General features: G+C 39.6%; 1 protein-coding gene across 1 annotated transcript; it reads right to left on the reverse strand.

Annotated features, from left to right (window-relative positions):
- Window positions 1-4,767: 4,767 nt before the first annotated feature.
- LOC149278264 (leucine-rich repeat-containing protein 56-like) lies at window positions 4,768-14,507 on the reverse strand. The gene is made up of 11 exons (XM_089502160.1): window positions 14,355-14,507; window positions 13,997-14,084; window positions 13,507-13,567; window positions 11,986-12,082; window positions 11,695-11,892; window positions 9,967-10,144; window positions 9,605-9,802; window positions 8,052-8,116; window positions 7,188-7,294; window positions 6,604-6,785; window positions 4,768-4,937 (listed from the first exon to the last, which is right to left on the reverse strand). Exons 1-11 carry the CDS (start codon window positions 14,505-14,507, stop codon window positions 4,768-4,770), a joined length of 1,497 nt encoding a protein of 498 aa, XP_089358286.1.
- Between the last annotated feature and the right edge of the window lie 3,563 nt (window positions 14,508-18,070).

Raw genomic sequence — 18,070 nt, forward strand, 5'->3', positions numbered from 1 at the left:
ACCATTTAGAAGAACAACTTGTCAACATTTTCCAAGTGTGATGTAATGGCATCTTTAGCATTAGAATTTAAAGGTTTGCAAAGTAAATTGAAAAATATTTTGGTTTTTAAATCACAGGCAGATAATGGTAAGCTTTACATACGCATATATGATTTTCTTATAACAATATTAAGTGGTTACAGAAGAATTCACCCTAACTAGATACTGAGAGAACTACCAGATTTGGTAAACTTTTCACAGTTGCATATGACCAATCCTTCTCTTGCATTAGTTTCTCACACTTTTTGGATATAGTTCTGACAGCCATAATATTTTTCTACAGAGCAAATCTCTTGTCTGGTTTATTCAATTCCTCTTAATAAAATGCAGTGCATGGCCCTGAATACTGATTTATGTAAAAATAACATTTTTTCACTCTCACGGGATGCTTTGTTGAAAGCTTTTGCAGTGTGGCCACAATTACTCAATACACATACATACACGTTTGGAAATTATTTTTACACGTTACCAAATTTTTTTTAGTTTAAAAAAATATATTTTTTATACATTTTTTATTTTACTAATCACATTGTGATTAGTGAGCTGGGTGTCACGAACCAGGTCCATACAGACGACTGTAAAGACCCAGAGCGCCCAAAAATTGTGTGCAGGAGTTACGGTGCAGTAGCAGAGTTGGACAGGGCCTGATGCAGGGCGACAGCACTCTCCCGGTGGGCATCTAGGGTTGTGCAGCCACATACCAGCGCCCTCACATAGCAGTGGATGATGACAGAACAGAACTTGGAGATATCCTGCAGGCTCCCTGGAGCAGGCATGAGACATAGCACTGGAATCATGTATAGGGTGCTGCAGGCTGGAAGTAGGGAAGCTAAGCAGAGTATATAGCAGAAACATAACAAGCAAGGGAAGCGGCGTCACTACAGGGGGGCCCCCCCTGTTGCACCCCTGCCGAATTTGAAATAAAGTCCTTTTTTTTTTATTATTATTATTTTTTAATGCGGAGGAGAGAGAGGGTGCAGCCTAGCTAACAGCAAATCACAGTCCCATCATGCCTAGGTTCCAGCATTTACTGGTTGGATGTGTAAGTGCTGGAACCTAGACATGATGGGACTTTGATTGCTGTTAGCAATCACACTCCTATCATGCCAAGTCAGCCAGTACATGCTGAAACCTAGCTAGCTGCCCCCCTTGTGTATTGATGCTGCCAGCAGCATGGGGTTGTTATGGAACCAGAATATATCAGCAAGAAACGCTTATTGCTTTAATGAATATAAGCTGGCCTCGACCAATATAAAGGGTCACACCTCACGCAGATACGTGAGAGACGCAGGTAGCAGTGTATTCAATTATCTATGTTTTACTTACCACAAGCGCCATCCGGCTATATCTAGTTGCAAGAAAGTATCTAAGTTTGCTTCTAACGGTTTTCTGCCTATTTCCGCATAGTTTCAGGATTAACCAATTAATAAGATTTACGTAACCTGACGTCTCTCTTTCCGGACACTATATAATCTATAATATAAACAAAATAAAGCAGAGTGATTTTGGACCTGACCCAGAGTGTGTCGTGTGTCTTATTTCTCTCTCCATGCACGTACATTTATATTCACATCATTTGGAGCAGTTAAACAACTGAAGAAAGGCTTTATTGGAAAGCATCCAAAACAGGGTCTACACATCACTTACAGCCACCCTGTACCAGCATGTACTGGCTGACCTGGCATGATAGGAGTGTGATTGCTAACAGCAATCACAGCAAGCACAGTCCCATCATGCCTAGGTACCAGCATTTACTGGTTGCCTGGGTATGATAGGAGTGTGATTGCTGTGTGGGCAGTGTGGATGCCAGGGCTGGCTTTGGGGTGTGCAACCTGTGATCTATACCTGTAATTTAGGGGGTTTTAAATATACCTTTTAATGACGCGTTTTTATGTGAATTCCAATTGATCTATACCTGCAAAGCTGGTTTTCCATACATTATTTATGTATACCTGCAAATACAGTGTTTGTATGTCTTATTCAGTTGATTTGATCTATACCTGCAATGCTACGTTTCATATACTATTGTATACCTGCAAATACAGGATTTGTATGTCTGATTCTGTTTATTTGATATATACCTTCAGTGCTGAGATCACAAGTGAATTTCAGTTGATCTATACATGCAAAGCTTGGTTTGTGTGTTAATGTGTTGATCTATACCTGATATCGGCAACTGGGGCTAATATTAATATATACACAATCAATATAATATAATATAATATTAATCAATACACAAGGGGCAAAAACACTGTTTGGGTGTCAGTGTGGCAGAGCCTGTCCTGGTGTGTGTTTGGATGTGGGTGTGGCAGAGCCTGTCCTGATGTGTGTGGGTGTCTGTGTGGCAGAGCCTGTCCTGGTGTGTGTGTGTTTGGTTGTGGGTGTGGCAGAGCCTGTCCTGGTGTGTGTGTGTCTGGGTGTCGGTGTGACAGAGCCTGTGTTGGTGTGTGTGTGTTTGGTCATCTGTTTCCTGGCACTTAACTTACAGTAGGAATTATTTAATTTATATTTATCCAGAGATAAAATGCCCTCCTGAAGTTGTAGTGACTTCAGGGGACAAAACGTTCAAGGCCCTGAAATCATTTAGTGGAAAGGTTATTTATTGTGCTATAATATTTATTTAAAGGATTAGTCGCAATCAATTGTGGCTTCAGGCTTCCCATGTTGAATGATCAAGTATTATTTTAGCCCAATAACAAAAGTATAATTCCATAGCACATTACTTTTGGAAATTATGAATGCCCTCCCAGTTTGACTGTGGTATCTTGTGTGCCCCCCCTATATATTGTTTCTAGAGTCGCCACTGAGCAAGGGACAGGGAGACCAAGCAAGAACCATAACCAGACAAGATATACATAATACAGGGCAGAACAGGGAACAAGACAAGGAATACTCAAGATCCGGCACGAACAGGACAGGGCACCACTCTACCGGGGTTACAAGACAGGACACCACTGTACCGGGGTTACAAGACAGGACACCCCTCTACTGGGGTTGCAAGACAGGACACCCCTCTACCGGGGTTACAAGACAGGACACCCCACAGGTTACATCACAGACTGATACACATAAATACAGGAACTAGCCTAGGACTATATGATAACTATTGGAGATTCCGTCACATCTTAGGGCCATCGTATGCTTAGTCCACAACTACGCCAAAGTACTCCAATGACGATGGGTCCTAACACTAAAACCTGCCTACAGAGGAACTAAACATGAACTCCAAACACATATCAGAGAGACATACCTGTAGACTGCTGACTGAGACAAACAGAACACATGGGTGGGGCACACCTTATAAAGGAAACAGAGCTGAAGCAAAGAGCAAGACTGGAATCAAGGAATACAGGAGGTACAGGACAGAACATACAGAAATCCAGAAATGGATCACAGCAAGACAGGGAAACAAAAGACATGCAGCTCCGCAGCCTGGGTAGAGCGTGACACTGGGCTCCATTGACCTACTCAGGAGTTCTCAAAAGGGTCTGGATATACCCTCTGGGAACTCATTGATCTGACAATTGGTACCGCCATCTTGTGAGTGGTGGCTACGTCATTCACTGATGGAGCTTGTGGTTGCTTTTCAGAGCAATCACAAGCCAATCGGGGTTAGGAGGGTTGTGTTGCTCAATGCCTCGATATTGAGGCATGTCAGCAACACCGATTAAAACAGGATTATTTTTTCTCAATTTTTACATATAATTTTTTATACGCAGTAGGTGGCACAATTAAACATTGCTAGCTTCTACCGACAAGAGAGAGTCCAGGCTGTCAAAAGAAAGCCTGACCTCCCGTGTAGCGGCAGTGAGATACAACAAATTTAGGGCGTCTTGGCATAGCTCTTAAGGATTTAAGGACGGGTTAAAAATATCACTGAATAAGAAATAGGAATTAAGATTAGGATTGGATAGTAATTTATGATTTAATACCTAGTCTGGAATGTAATATATAAATCAAAAAAGTGCTGCACAAAACAATGGACTTGAATAAAACATGCAAAACATATAATAACCAGTGATATGTGAAAGAAAAATACAATCAACTGCTTTTCAACTATGAGCCTGGTCTGAGGCTTCCTCTTTGTGACAATCTTTCATGCATTTTTGTTTTTAGTAATATATGACAATATGATATTGTATTTGTTTTTTTTCAGGCTGGATTACACTAAACTATAATATTGGTCAATATATGACCCATCAATGTTGGTGTTTTGAATGAAGGAAATACCTTGATTTCTACCAACTGTTTTACAATCAACAGTCAGGTTTGAGGCTCCTCCTGCTTAAGATGCACTTAAAAAAGGGGGTGGGCGTATATTTTTGTGTATATTACTGTTTATGGTAGCACATCACAATATGATATTGTGTTTGTTGTAATTTTGAGTTTTATTTTCACTTAAGCATATTACTGGTTATTATATTTATTGTATGTTTTAAGGCAGCACTTTTTTGATTTATGTGTTGGTTCACCACTTGTGTGATTTGGGAGTATTACACTTGCATTTGCCACCTGACACAATATTTAAACTTGTTTTACACTGGTTACTTTAAAATTCTATTTTAAGGTTGTAACATGCACACCCAATTTTTGGAATATAATATATACCTGTCATTTGGAGGTCTATAAAAAATCCTTCTGTTCAGCTCTTTATTTTTTTCTTCATGTGATTTTGGGTCTGCTTGGATCTTTAAATAGTTTCCTTCAAACTCTGTCAGTGGAAAGGCTTCATCTCCAACGCATGCACTTGTAGTCATCTTCCTGGTCATCGTTGTTCCACTCTGGTTGGCTTCTTTTCTGAAATGTCTTGCTCGTATATCTGATCTCTTGTTTTGTCTGTGATTGAAACTTTCTGGTGGGCATGGAGTAATTGGAGGAGATGGCACACAATGGACATCCTGCAAAGGCATTTCTTCAGGATTCAAGCAGCCTATATAAACAGCATTCAGTGTGTTAACTTGTGAACCAACCATGTATAATAAGATAAGAGATAATGAAGGAATTGGTCATACATGTAGGCATGAGGCTTGGCAGAAATACTTATTGAATTGCTCTTGAAAACCTTAAGTTAATTTAAAGCAATAACTTTAAAGCATAACTTATTTCAGTCTGTAAATAAAATTAACATAAAATACCGTATTTGCTCGATTATAAGACGACCCTGATTATAAGACGACCCCCCAAAATCTGAATATTAACTTAGGAAAAAAAGAAAAAGCCTGAATATAAGACGACCCTAAAGGAAAAAAGTTTTACCAGTAAATGTTAATTCATCTAAAAAATTTTTTTAAATAAAAGCTATGATTGAGAAAAATATTTTTTTTGTTTTTATTTCCTTGTATTTTCCAACCTGTCCCCCAGTTACGCACATCTGCCCCCATGCTTGCCACACCAATATGGCACTGTGGCCCATGATATGCCTTTTAACCCTCTATATGCCACTGTGCCCCATGGTATGCCTTTTGACCCCCTATGTGCCACTCTGCCTCCAGAAATGCCTTATACCCCTATATCCCATTCTGGCATTTAGGGGGTTAAAATGCATATTATGGGGCAGAGTGGCATATAGGGAGGAATAAGGCATTCCAGGAGGCAGAGTGGCATTAAGGGAGTTAAAAGGCATTGTATAGAGCACTCTGCCTCCAGAAATGCCTTATACCCCTATATGCCACTCTGGCATTTAGGGGGTTAAAAGGCATATTATGGGGCAGAGTGGCATATAGGGAGGTATAAGGCATTTCAGGAGGCAGAGTGCTCTATTAAATGCCCCTTTAACGCCACTCTGCCTCCTGAAATGCCTTATACCTCCCTATATGCCACTCTGCCCCATAATATGCCTTTTAACCCCCTAAGTGCCAGAGTGGCATATAGGGGTATAAGGCATTCCAGAAATGTCCTATGCCCCCATTTAACGCACACGCACACACACACACTTACCGGTGCTTCCAGTTTCCTGCTGTATTGCCGGGGCAGCGGGTTGACGTCTCCTTCCGCTGCAGCCGGAAGGAGGTGGAGTTGGCAGCGGGGGTTTGTCTGCGTCCGTCGCGGATACCTTCCCCGGCTGTCAGAGATCCGAGTTCCCCGCACCGGTGAAGGTATCCGCGACGGACGCAGACAACCCCCGCTGCTAGCCACACCTCCTTCCGGCTGCAGCGAACGTTGTCTACGCGGATCGCGTAGACGTCAACCCGCTGCCCCGGCAATACACCAGGAAGCACCGGTAAGTGTGTGTGGGGGGGGAGACAGGAGGATCCAGGTCCCCTGCAGCGGTGCGGGGGATCTGGATCTTAGTCTCATAATCAGACCTCTATTTGAGGTCTGATTAGAAGACGACCCCGATTAGAAGACGAGGGGTATTTTTCAGAGCATTTGCTCTGAAAAAAACCTCGTCTTATAATCGAGCAAATACGGTACATAGTTCAATTAATTTTCCTAATAGTCATAACTATACACTACTTGCATTCAATAATCTTCAACTTTTACGGCAAGTAATATGTTTGGATCATACTCTCCAATGTAAGACAATCGGTCTTGTGGCAAGGATTTATCAATTAACCAACTCACCTGTAAGTGACTGGGAAGAGGGACTTGAAATTTCTGGAGTCACCCTTACAAGGCAACCCAAGTCCCATGGTTCACTTAATTCATCATCGCTGCTGGAACAAATGCTATGACTACCTTCTTCATCGCTGTGGTTGATTGTCAAAACCTGCGGTGCACGCTGTTCCTGAATCCGTTGCAAAAGTCTATGAAATAGCAAGATAACACCACCTCAATTTCACAGTCAATACCAGGATCTACTTCTTATACTTGGACTAGGAACTTAACATTGAAAGTCTTTATTAAAAAATACAGAGTTTACTTTTATCTTACATGGGGAATTGCTTTTTGAACAAGTGAAATTGCCTATAATTTAGAGCCTATGGGTTTCCATGACGTTTTAAGAATGTTTTGTGTCCCTGGATGAAGTACATCATATCCATGCCAAAGGTGAAAGCCAGCCTCATTTAATAGATATTTGATTAGAAAAAGGGTTTTGGAGGGCTCTGTCATTTTGGTTTATGTGTCGCTCAAGATAATCTACCAGTGGGGTAAACAGTCTAAAGATCAGGCATGAAGTTGAACGTGTCTGTTCTACACATGCTTACACATTGTGCTTTTCTCTCCAGGCTCTTAGTTCTGCAAACACATCATCACGATCTTTGTCCAAAGCCACATCAGGCTCACATGTATTTTTAGGTTTGTTTCCCAGGGGCTGAAGAGGGAACACAGAAGCCAACAATAAGTAAATAGCATATTTGGGAAAATACAATAAACGAGAATTTACAGCTTTTCAGACCAATATGAGAAATATAGAGAAAAAGTAGCACTTGCATGGACAGATTGTAGATTGTAATTTATATTTAGAATGGACCTCTGACATTAATCCTGGGACACATTTTAAATTATATATCATGGTAATCCGAGTTCAGATTGTCTTCATATACCAAAAGAATATTTGCAATATACAACCAGTACAGAAACAAAAACAACTAAAATCGAGGTATGGAAGAGCAAAAAAATAGATCTCATTAATGAACTACAACTAGTCACGCGTTCTATCTTGCCTACTGAAATCTTACAATAACATAATAGGCATAGTATACGCAGTCTGCACAATGGAATATACTGTTTGTAACCAGTAGTGCGTTATCTGTAAGTCTTTGTCCCAGTGATACAGATATGGCGAGTGAAACAGAAGCATGAATCAGACAATTTAATTCTAACAGATGACTTAGATTTGTAACTTATATACTTAGTGTTGCCTAAGAAGAATTTAATGCAGACTGTATGAAACAACTGTTTAATTCACCAAAACATGGTGTATATGTGTTTTAAAAGTAATTAGATTATCTCAGGTAGAAGCATCAAACATAAACAGGTCAGATTAAAGAACAGTTAAAGAACTGTTAAAGAACAGGAGGAAGAGGTAGAGGAAAAAAAGGTAAAAACATTCACTTTAAATCACTTACTCCTAACTTCGCCTTCCTTGCACGGAGGGCCTTGATAGGGTTTCCACATAGGACTCTGCCAACTCCTAAATGAATATACAAGATTTTATAATATTAGTTATCTAGTTTTAAGAACTAATTGGAATATTCTGACCACAATATCTCACACACACCAAGATGCTTCTGCTACTTTACAGAGCTTTGATCATACCTTAGTTAGAGTATTGAGTAGAGTTCTGGAGACCTCACCTCCAGAAAGATATTGGGTTATTGTCGAGAGTTCAGAGAAGGGCTACTAAAATGGTAAATGTTTTGCAGGATAAAAAATACTAGGAAAGCTGAGGGGTCTAAATATGTATAGCTTGGAGCACAGAAGAGAGGAGAGATTTGAGATAGATAAATCGAACAGCCACCCATCATAAGTGGTAGAAGCTAATACAGTGAGGGAATTTAAACATGCATGGAAAAGGCATAAAGTTATCCTGAATCTAAGACAAGACCATAGACTGATTATAGTCAGAAACTTTACTCATGGGGCAGACTAGGGCAAGAGAATGTTTGAAAAATGATACAAACTCTTTAACTTACTGTAGGTTGCAATAAACCTAAATATTATTGGATTATATTATGTTGAACAATTGCAGCCTTTGTGGTTTATTCACCAGGAGTTTGCATTATGCATTATGAAGGGTCAAGCTTCTCCTGCAGAGCGAAGGACAATTCCTGTGTTGAGCTGTCCCAGCATCTTTCAGAGTGGATGATGTCCTGAAATCAACCTTACATATTTGCTTATGCTTTGTGTTTCTTGAAAGAGAATCTCATTGGGGCTGGCCCTTCATAATGCATAATTAAGTCAGGAAGTTGGAATAACAAAACTCCTTTAGTAAAAACCTAAATTAAGTGTCTACTGTAAAATAATTTAAGTGTACTTATATACATGCTTATAACAAATTTTATATGTTAGTTGTGTATCACTAGTTTGTAAGTCTATAGCAACATTGTATATAACTTGGATCTATATGTATCTGTATTTCAACAACAGGCAAAAAGCCAAATATATGAATTTATGTTGACAAATAAAAGTAGCTTAAGCAGGCAAGGACTGGCCAGGGATCCATTGTGAAAATGGAAGAGCGTAGCATGTGGCCACATATGTTATTTAGCAGCTGCTGGCCTTAAAGTGCCATGGCCGCTTTTCTTCCCCAGTCTGGCCCTGGACTTTTCCAACACAATTTTCTAGGACCATTCCTTTAGTTTAGTTTGCACTCCAAGTGGGAGATTCTACTTGAATAAATTAATTTGAAGTTTATTCCTGCTTCTCTCTGTTCCTATGACTACAAGATCATGCAAAGTCATGGTTTAAGACTAAACACTTAAATGTCTCATTCGGGAATATTTCATGATTGCCCCAACACCTTGAGCGAGAAATTCGAATAGTTTGGTGTGGAGCCAATTAGATGTAATTTTTATGTATCTGCATATGGAAACAAGAGAAATAAATCAAACTGAACAGACTAGAAAGATATAGGGAGATGCAGGTAGAGCATCAATGAATAGTCCCTGACAGACATTACCATGGGTTAAGTCACTAGCTTCATCTTCCGCTGTGCCATCTTCAGTGTGTTCTGCTAATGGATCCCTCCCAGATCCCTGGAAACTGGTGGCAGGCCTTCCGGCACTTGTTGGTTTTGCTGTTGAGAAAGGTCTTCTCAAGAGAGTTGGCTGGGCTGTGCTTGGCCTTGCATTGGTGTTTTTCTGTGTAGTTCCGAGGCCTTAAAACATGAGAGAAAAAGAGATAAATAAGACACTGAGGAATGACGAAGAGAAGCTATTTTTAAAAAAATGGATGCAATGTTTTATGCTGCTTGACTTTAGTTGACTTGAGCATTATGCCATTCCACAATAACAACTTTGTGAGCTTCCCTGCGTTACTTACCCAGTGCAGCATTCACCTGCCTCCCAACGTTGTCTTTAATGTAGTCCTTTACCATCTGCCAGTCATGGCTAGGTGTCCTTGGGGACGTGGGATTGAGCTGGTCAGCAGGAACATCATCCAGAAGTTTTAGATGAGGGATCATATTTTTAACTGTGCGCCTATAATTATAATCTGCAGACTAAAAAAAAGGCTAGTTGTAAAAATATATATGGTATTTATTGCCATGACTCAACCAAGAGAAAATTTTAAGAATATTTCTGTGTCACTCTGGAGTCTCTACAAACTCTGCCACAGACCATTCATGTAATAACCACTTCTGTGTCATCCATAATCCATTTGAAACCTCCCCATGTGTGTGCATAGGGATGCAATTCTCTCATGGGCCTTTCTGATTTGAAGATTTCAGATTAGAAACAAATTTTTGCACTTTTGCCATTCCATACATAGGCATCAGGGTATCTAACGTTTTTTGCATTTTTCAGTGGGGTTCTTCTTAGTGAATATGTGTGAAGAAGGTGGATAATATTGTGCTTTGTTTCTGCTGTCTGCCATATGTGATTTAAATACATAAATACAGACTATGTATAAGCATATCCATTATTATATATATAGTATAATTATATACTATATTAAGGGGCCACTTGACTAGGCTTGCTGCTGTTCAATCTTGCGCTCCATTAGTATGCCAATGTCCATTTTTCTTATCGCTAAGATGCCTTTTTGGAGTGAGTCTTCAAAATCAACATTGTTAGGTACATATCAACTTGTCTCTAATGCTCTGGCAATCAAAGGATTTATGCAAAGCATTATAAACATGTTCTATATTCATACTCTTGTCCTGTTGATGTTTACATGCTGCAAGTTTGACACTACAGGATTTAGAACTATTACATGGAAAGGAGACATCAAAGTATGCTGGATATGAGATCACTAGAAGGAATGATCTCATCCCAGGTGAAATCAGATCATAGCAGAGAAACAGATGCAGACAGAAGGATGGGTAACCTTGTTAGTGGCTCTGTCTGGGGACAGAGGGAGCTGACCACAAGGAGACTAGACATCATGCTCAGCAAAATTGTATTTAGAACACAAGTGGGCGCTGACAAAACAGACCTCTGACTTAATGTGATCAATACCAGGGGGGGACTTCAAACACATTTCTCATAAATAATTGGCTGGGATCTTGAAGTAGAATAACTGAAATAAACATTTTGTTTGATCCTACATTACAGTGTTATCTACACTTTAATGGGTAGCCCCTGTATTAAAAAATGTCTTTCTCTACTGTAAATGACCTGTCAGTTTTTACTTACTTGTGATTTGTGACAGTTTTCCTTGGAAGAGATAAGCAGACAAAAAAATCTATGCTACCATTTACTACATTATCGAGAGCTATCTCTGTAGGCTAATTTCTGACACAAAACAACATAGAGGTGTCACATAGTTACACATTGCGATATAGTGGTGAACCAATTCTATGGTTTCTCCATAGTGCTTTTAGTCAGCAACATCAAAATGTTAAGCTCTACATGAGCGAAAGGCAGCACAGAAAAGGTTTTATCTGCTGAAGTATGGCAGCACATAATATCATAAAAGGTAACTGTCCATTATATAACATAACTTATTTAAGATGACGTAATAAGTGTAAAAGCTTTGTAGTCCCTAGGTGAGTGGCTACAAAGCTTTTTACAGTTTATATGGTAGTATGACAAATTGTGGCCAAGTCACCTCTGACCCCTCTGAGTTTGGCTGGGTGCAAATGGGGTTGCCCTCTAGGGTGAGTGTAGTTAACTTGGTGCACATGGCCAGGTACTGAAGCTCACTAATATGGTCCAGGTTGTTCCCCTCTAAATCCAGGATCTCCAGGTTCTCCAACATGCTAAGCTGACTGAGCTCACTCAGATCATTGTAGGCTAGGTAGAGTTCCTGTAGGATCAAGAACATATAGGGGCCAAGATTAGAAGAAAAAATGACATTGTAATGTGCCAGGTTACTGTTTCCCAGACATCAAAGTGTTACCTTTAAGGAACATAAGGAAGAGATGCCATCAAGATCTGTAAGACCACATCGAGCCATCCACAGCACCTCCAGTTTCGATAATGATGTACCAAGGTCTCTGCAAGAAAACACAAACCATTGTATGCCTTGAATTAAAGTATATCATTTCTGCATAGTGCCAGTGGCATGACCAACACTGTCACTGCTATGGCTGGATATTATTATCTTTTATTTATATAGCACTAACAATTTACGCAGCGCTTAATACAATACATATATTCAAGGGGTATGACAAGACGAGAGTTGACAGACTAAGACAAACCGTTACATTAGGTGGCGAGAGCCCTGCTCACAATTTTACAATCTTGAGGGATTATCAATGCATTCCTCAGCGTGAAGAAGCTGGAACAAACCCTTGGGTCTGCTATTATACCATGGATGTATGGAAGGATTTTAGTAGGTTTGTCACCTAAAAAAGTCAACTGTGAAGCACTTAAAACACAACAAAACTATAGATTAGGAGACTGTCCCTTCACAATCCCAAACAATTTTTTTTTTCCAAGGATGAAGTAAATAAACTGATTCTATATTTTTCACTATACTTTATAAAACAGGGTAACATTTTTTTTTAACATGAACAGTGCCACATCTCATCGCTGCCTACCAGAATGCCAGTGTACAGAGTGGGCGACACCACAGCTCTCACAGCATGAATGAGGTAGCCCTGCCCCACTCCCTTAGGCTAAATTGGTGTGAACGTTCAAATCAAGGAAAGGGTGATATGGCTCCATATGGCAGGGAGTACCGCTTGCAGTTACACACTGGATGTATGTAGTGGTGGGTTAATAACTTTTGAAGTTTAAATATGTGTGTGCTGTTGGTGGTGTCCTCGACAGGGGAGTAAATTATTGTTGTTGTCACTTTGCATAAAATAGAAGTTCTCAGTTATCTGTTTACTTTGAGATATGAAATATGAATGTGTCAGTCATAGGTCACGCTGTTATAATAAAAATAAGAAAAAACATTTCAATGATAATTCAGGATATAATGATAATATATATAATATATAGAATAATAATATACTGTTGTACAAGAAAACCACAAAAAGACAGGGCTTTGAAATAGATTATTGGGGTCCGTGCTTTTGCAGTGGAGAAGGGATACGCTGAAGCCGCGTCCCGGTTTAATGTATTGTAAGTTGATAAGGTAACTGCGTGGTCCTGGCCTTTGCCCTACCTGTAACTATACCCCCACCTGTCTCCTTCCATGCACTCTCCCTACCACATACCAAGAAAGATGTCCCGGAAATGTAGAGGGGTAATAAAGGTTCACAGTGCTTGCATTCTCTCCTGATTTGTGGGCTCATCTCCCTAATTACACCTGCTGTTGCCATGCTAGTCTGCTTGATGGCCCGGGGGTTCCAGAAGCCGCAAAAGAGAAGGGCATAGAAGCTCTGCTGTCACACAAAACACTAGGCACTAGGGGACAGGGGATGTGCTTGACTCTACCTCTAGCATTTGCCCTACTAGAAAATCTCCTTACCTGATGGACACTATAATACTGTTGTTCAGTTTCAGCTCTCTTAGGTTTGGCATGTAAGTTCCTGTGACAGTCAGAGGAAAAATGAACACTGATTATTGCTTGAATTATGAATTTGCACTATTTAGAAGCTTAAGTATATCTTGCGTTAACAAAACGTATCCTTCAGATGTGCCTTAATGATATACTACATATTGGATAGTCAGTGGTCTTATATACACCATAGTCTACATTATGTAGGAGTGTATTTCTGGGGCGTTAGTTTGGAAAGTCCACTGTATATTATTATGGCACATCTAAATCCTGTTGTAGAGTACCTCCTTCCACGTGTTGAAGGGATGTGAATAAATATTTCCAAGTTAACTCAAAATTGGAAATGATGTCAATATTTTTTCCCTCTATCTTTAAAATCTACAAAAATGCATAATTGGAAAGATTTAGCTTGACAAAAATTTACATGGCCCTGACCCCTCACCTAAAAAGTATCCCTCACCAAAATTCCCAAGCGTGTGATCCCTGGTGTCCACACACATCTGGAGTGTCCTAAGTTTTGTCAGATCCTCCAACCCTGTAAGAGCTTGCTGCATAGGAGAAGAAAGGAAAAAAGACAAGTGAATATTATACAATGACTAAGTGTCATTGTGACCAAGGAAATGCAACACTGGTTTTAAATTGTGGTAGACAAACTGCGTCAACCAAGGGTTAGTGCAAGAGTAGTTCAGCAATATTTGGATAAAGCAAGCTTCTGTTTGTTATTGCTTTACATTGTTTTTTTCATCATTTAGAGAACAAATCACAGCTAAAGTTAATTATTGGTTAACTTTGCAGTTATCAATTTTACAGAATCTTACTAGTTTAGCTGGTGACAGGTACTCATCAACAAGACTTTCATCATCTTCTTGAGTTAGCGGATTTGGGTTTAGTAGACCTTGCCATCCAAAATCTGTTATTCTGACGCTGCCTGTGCTGGGACGTACATCTAATGTCCTATCCATGTGTGACATTGCTGTAAACAAATAGGACAACTTGTAGCTGTTACATTGTGTAATCTCGTTACTCTCGAAAATAGAGTGTTAGAAACCTAACAAAAACCAAGAGGCTAATACACACCTGATGCGCTAACCCTAAACCTTACTTTGTTAAGTTTATTAAAAACAAACATATATTATAGTTTATATTTCTTTCTCATTATATGATATACTGATAGGTTTCTGACAACTAAACAGTAAAATATGGGTTTAAAAAAATGAGTAGCTTACCAGGCATGGAAGTCCAAAATGGGTGTCAGAATGAGACTCAACAAATGTGTACAATTTCTGGACAATGTAACACTCTGCAACTGAACAAAGAGACTAGCTTCATGTACATTTATTCATTAATTCCGTTAAAAAAAGAAAATTATTAAGGCAGTCGAGACAAGTTCACTCCATCCTGAAGATCCTATTATGTTAATCTTCCCTCGTTCAGGCACTTTCATCAATCCTTCATCTACAGCCATGACTAAAATCCAAGAACTATAAGTTCCTACTATTTTAGATTAGTCGCATGTATTCAGTCTGATACTTTTATATAATATATAATGCTGCTCTTTTCTTTTTTAATCCTATAGCCTATAAAATACACTTACCCTTTTTACATAGAATGTTCACATCTCTGTTAGACTTCTTTTCCTCCTAAGGATATACACAGAGAGATAATTAAAAAGTGAATGGAAATTCATAAAGTTGCTAGCAGTGGCCACAATTCAACAAATAAGAGCATCTGGGACAAACTAAGGTTTCTTAAAAGTAATGCAAATGAGGCTAGCTCAGTCATGTGACAGTCCGATGGTGAATCCCCTTGTGGATGTGTCTCTAACTTTTGCTTACTTGTGTCATTATAGAGAGCTAAATCTCCCTCTGTGTATCAAACGTATCTCACTAATGGTGGCAGTTCACACTCACTGTTCCTTGGGGGTGCTACAATGCAGGTACCAAGACTGGTAAAGGAGATCAAAGTCCAGTCCACAAGCAGTAAAGGTAGAGTGCAAAGTCTGTCCAGCTCAGGGCAGCAAATGTGCATCTGTCTATCTACATTTAATAGGTTTGTATGTATTATCATATACTAAATATAGGTAAAAATTGAGGCCATTTGGGAGTGATGTTAATTCTATTTGGCAGTTCCAAGATATTTATCCAATGTGGGTGGTAGTTACTGTGATACATTTTCATTACATGGTTGCAATAGTCCTGGAGATCTTACAGTGTTGATAGTACATCGTGGTTTGAATGATACCTGCTAAAGAATTATCTTTGTAAGGTTTGAGACTATAAAAAGTTAAGAAAATATCTCAAATATGTATATTGTATTGTTGGATGGGGTCCTACAGTTATGTGCAAAAAAGTACACCCTCTTTGAATTCTATGGTTTTACAGAAAAACAATCTGTTCTTTAGCAGGTTTAAAAAATTAGGTAAATATAACCTCAGATAAACAGCAGCACATGACATATTACACTGTATCATGAGTTATTCAACAAAAATAAAGTAAAAATGGAGAAGCCATTTGTGAAAAACTAAGTATACCTTATGATTCAATAGCTTGTAGAACCACCTTTAGCAATAACTTGAATTAATAATTTTCTCTATGACTTTATTAGTCTTTCACATAGTTGTGGAAGAATTTTGGCCCGCTCTTCTTTACAATATTACTTCAGTTCATTGAGGTTTGCATTGCGGTATGGTGACCACATTTTATTTCTGCCATTCAGGGACACACTATAAAGCGCATGAGATTACACACACAGCTGTGTGTATGTATATATATATATATATTTTAGACCCTGCTGCCGATAGCAGGTATAGATCAACACACAAACCCAGATCAATTGAAATTTACTTGTGATCTCAGCACTGAAGGTATATATCAAATAAACAGAATCAGACATACAAATCCTGTATTTGCAGGTATACAATAATAATATATGAAACGTAGAATTGCAGGTATAGATCAAATAAATACATGGAAACAGCATTGCAGGTATTAATCAAGTGAATAAGACATATTAACCCTGTATTTGCAGGTATACATAAATAATGTAGGGAAACATAGCATAGCAGATATGGATCTACAGAATAACACACAAACCCAGCATTGCAGGTATAGATCAACTGGAAATCACAATGTAAACTCAGCACTGAGGGTATAGAGGGTATATTTCACACAAATCTTTTACACATAAAAGATTCTCACTTTTTTATTTGAATATTCTTACTATCCCCTTTCTCACTAGCTACATATCCTCCCTTTTCTCACTATACACCCCCTCTCCACTATCTACCCCTCTCCCCTTCTCACTATCTACCCTCTCTGCCCTTCTCACTATATACTTTCGCCCTTCTCACTATCTACCCTCTCCCCCCTTTGTAGTTAACTTACCCTATGGCCTCTGTCTCCCTGCTCTGTCGTGGAGAAGAGTGAGGGGTGCCGTGCGGTTGCTGAAAACATTTTCATGAGCAACTGCTTGGCACCTCTCTCTCTTTTCCGCGTCAACCCCCCCCCCCGTGCCAACGCCACTGATTCCAGGACAATGCATTGTGGCTGCACAGGACCTCAGTCCCATTACGGGATCTTATTATTAAGACCTAGTTTGCAGGTCTTAATGTCCCGCCACTGGAATTCAATCAGGTTGAGGTCTGGACTTTTACTGGCCCATTGCAACACCTTGATTCTTTTCTTTTTCAGCCATTCTGTTGTAGATTTGCTGATGTGCTTGGGATCATATCTTGTTGCATGACCCAATTTTGACCAAGCTTTAGCTGTCAGACAGATGACCTTGCATTTGACTCTAGAATACTTTGGAATAAGTATTGTATTGTAGTAAGTAGAATAATTGGCGACACAATGACTGCAAGGTTCCCAGGTTGTGTGGCTGCAAAGCAAGCCAAAACAAACCCCTCCACCACCATGCTTGACAGTTGGTATGAGCTGTTTGTGCTGATATGCTGTGTTTGGTTTTTGCCAAATGTGGCACTGTGCATTAAGGCCAAACATCTCGCCTGTACTTTGCAAACATTAGCTATGCTTTCACATTCTTTTTCGAGAAAATAGTTTTTTGCCTGGCAATCCTTCCAAACAAACCAAACGGGTTCAATCTTTTTCTAATTGTACGGTCATGAACTTTACCTTTAAATGACATTTAACATGCTAACTGAGGCCTGTAAAGTCTTAGATGTAACTCTTGTTTTTTTGCAATTGCACAGCCTGACCTTGGGGTGAATTTGCTGGGACGTCCTGGGCAGCTGTCTTGAATGTTTTCCACTTTTGAATAATCTCTTTACTCTAAATTGTTTGTAAATGTCACGGACTGGGTCCAAACAGATGACTGAAAGGACCCAGCGTGCCCGATGATTGTATGCAGGAGTCACAGTGCAGTAGTGGAGTTTGGACAGGTCTTGGTTGCAGGGTGACCGCACTCACCCAGGTGTTGAGCACCTAGGGTTGTGCAGCCAAACACCAGCGCCCTGATATGGCAGCGGATGAAGTCCAGAATGAAGTGAAGATATATCCTGCAGGCACCCTGGAGCAGG

Source organism: Sceloporus occidentalis, unplaced genomic scaffold (assembly GCF_023333645.1).
Source record: "Sceloporus occidentalis isolate IW3139 unplaced genomic scaffold, rSceOcc1.0.p SCAF_196, whole genome shotgun sequence".
Classification (NCBI taxonomy): Eukaryota; Metazoa; Chordata; class Lepidosauria; order Squamata; family Phrynosomatidae; genus Sceloporus; species Sceloporus occidentalis.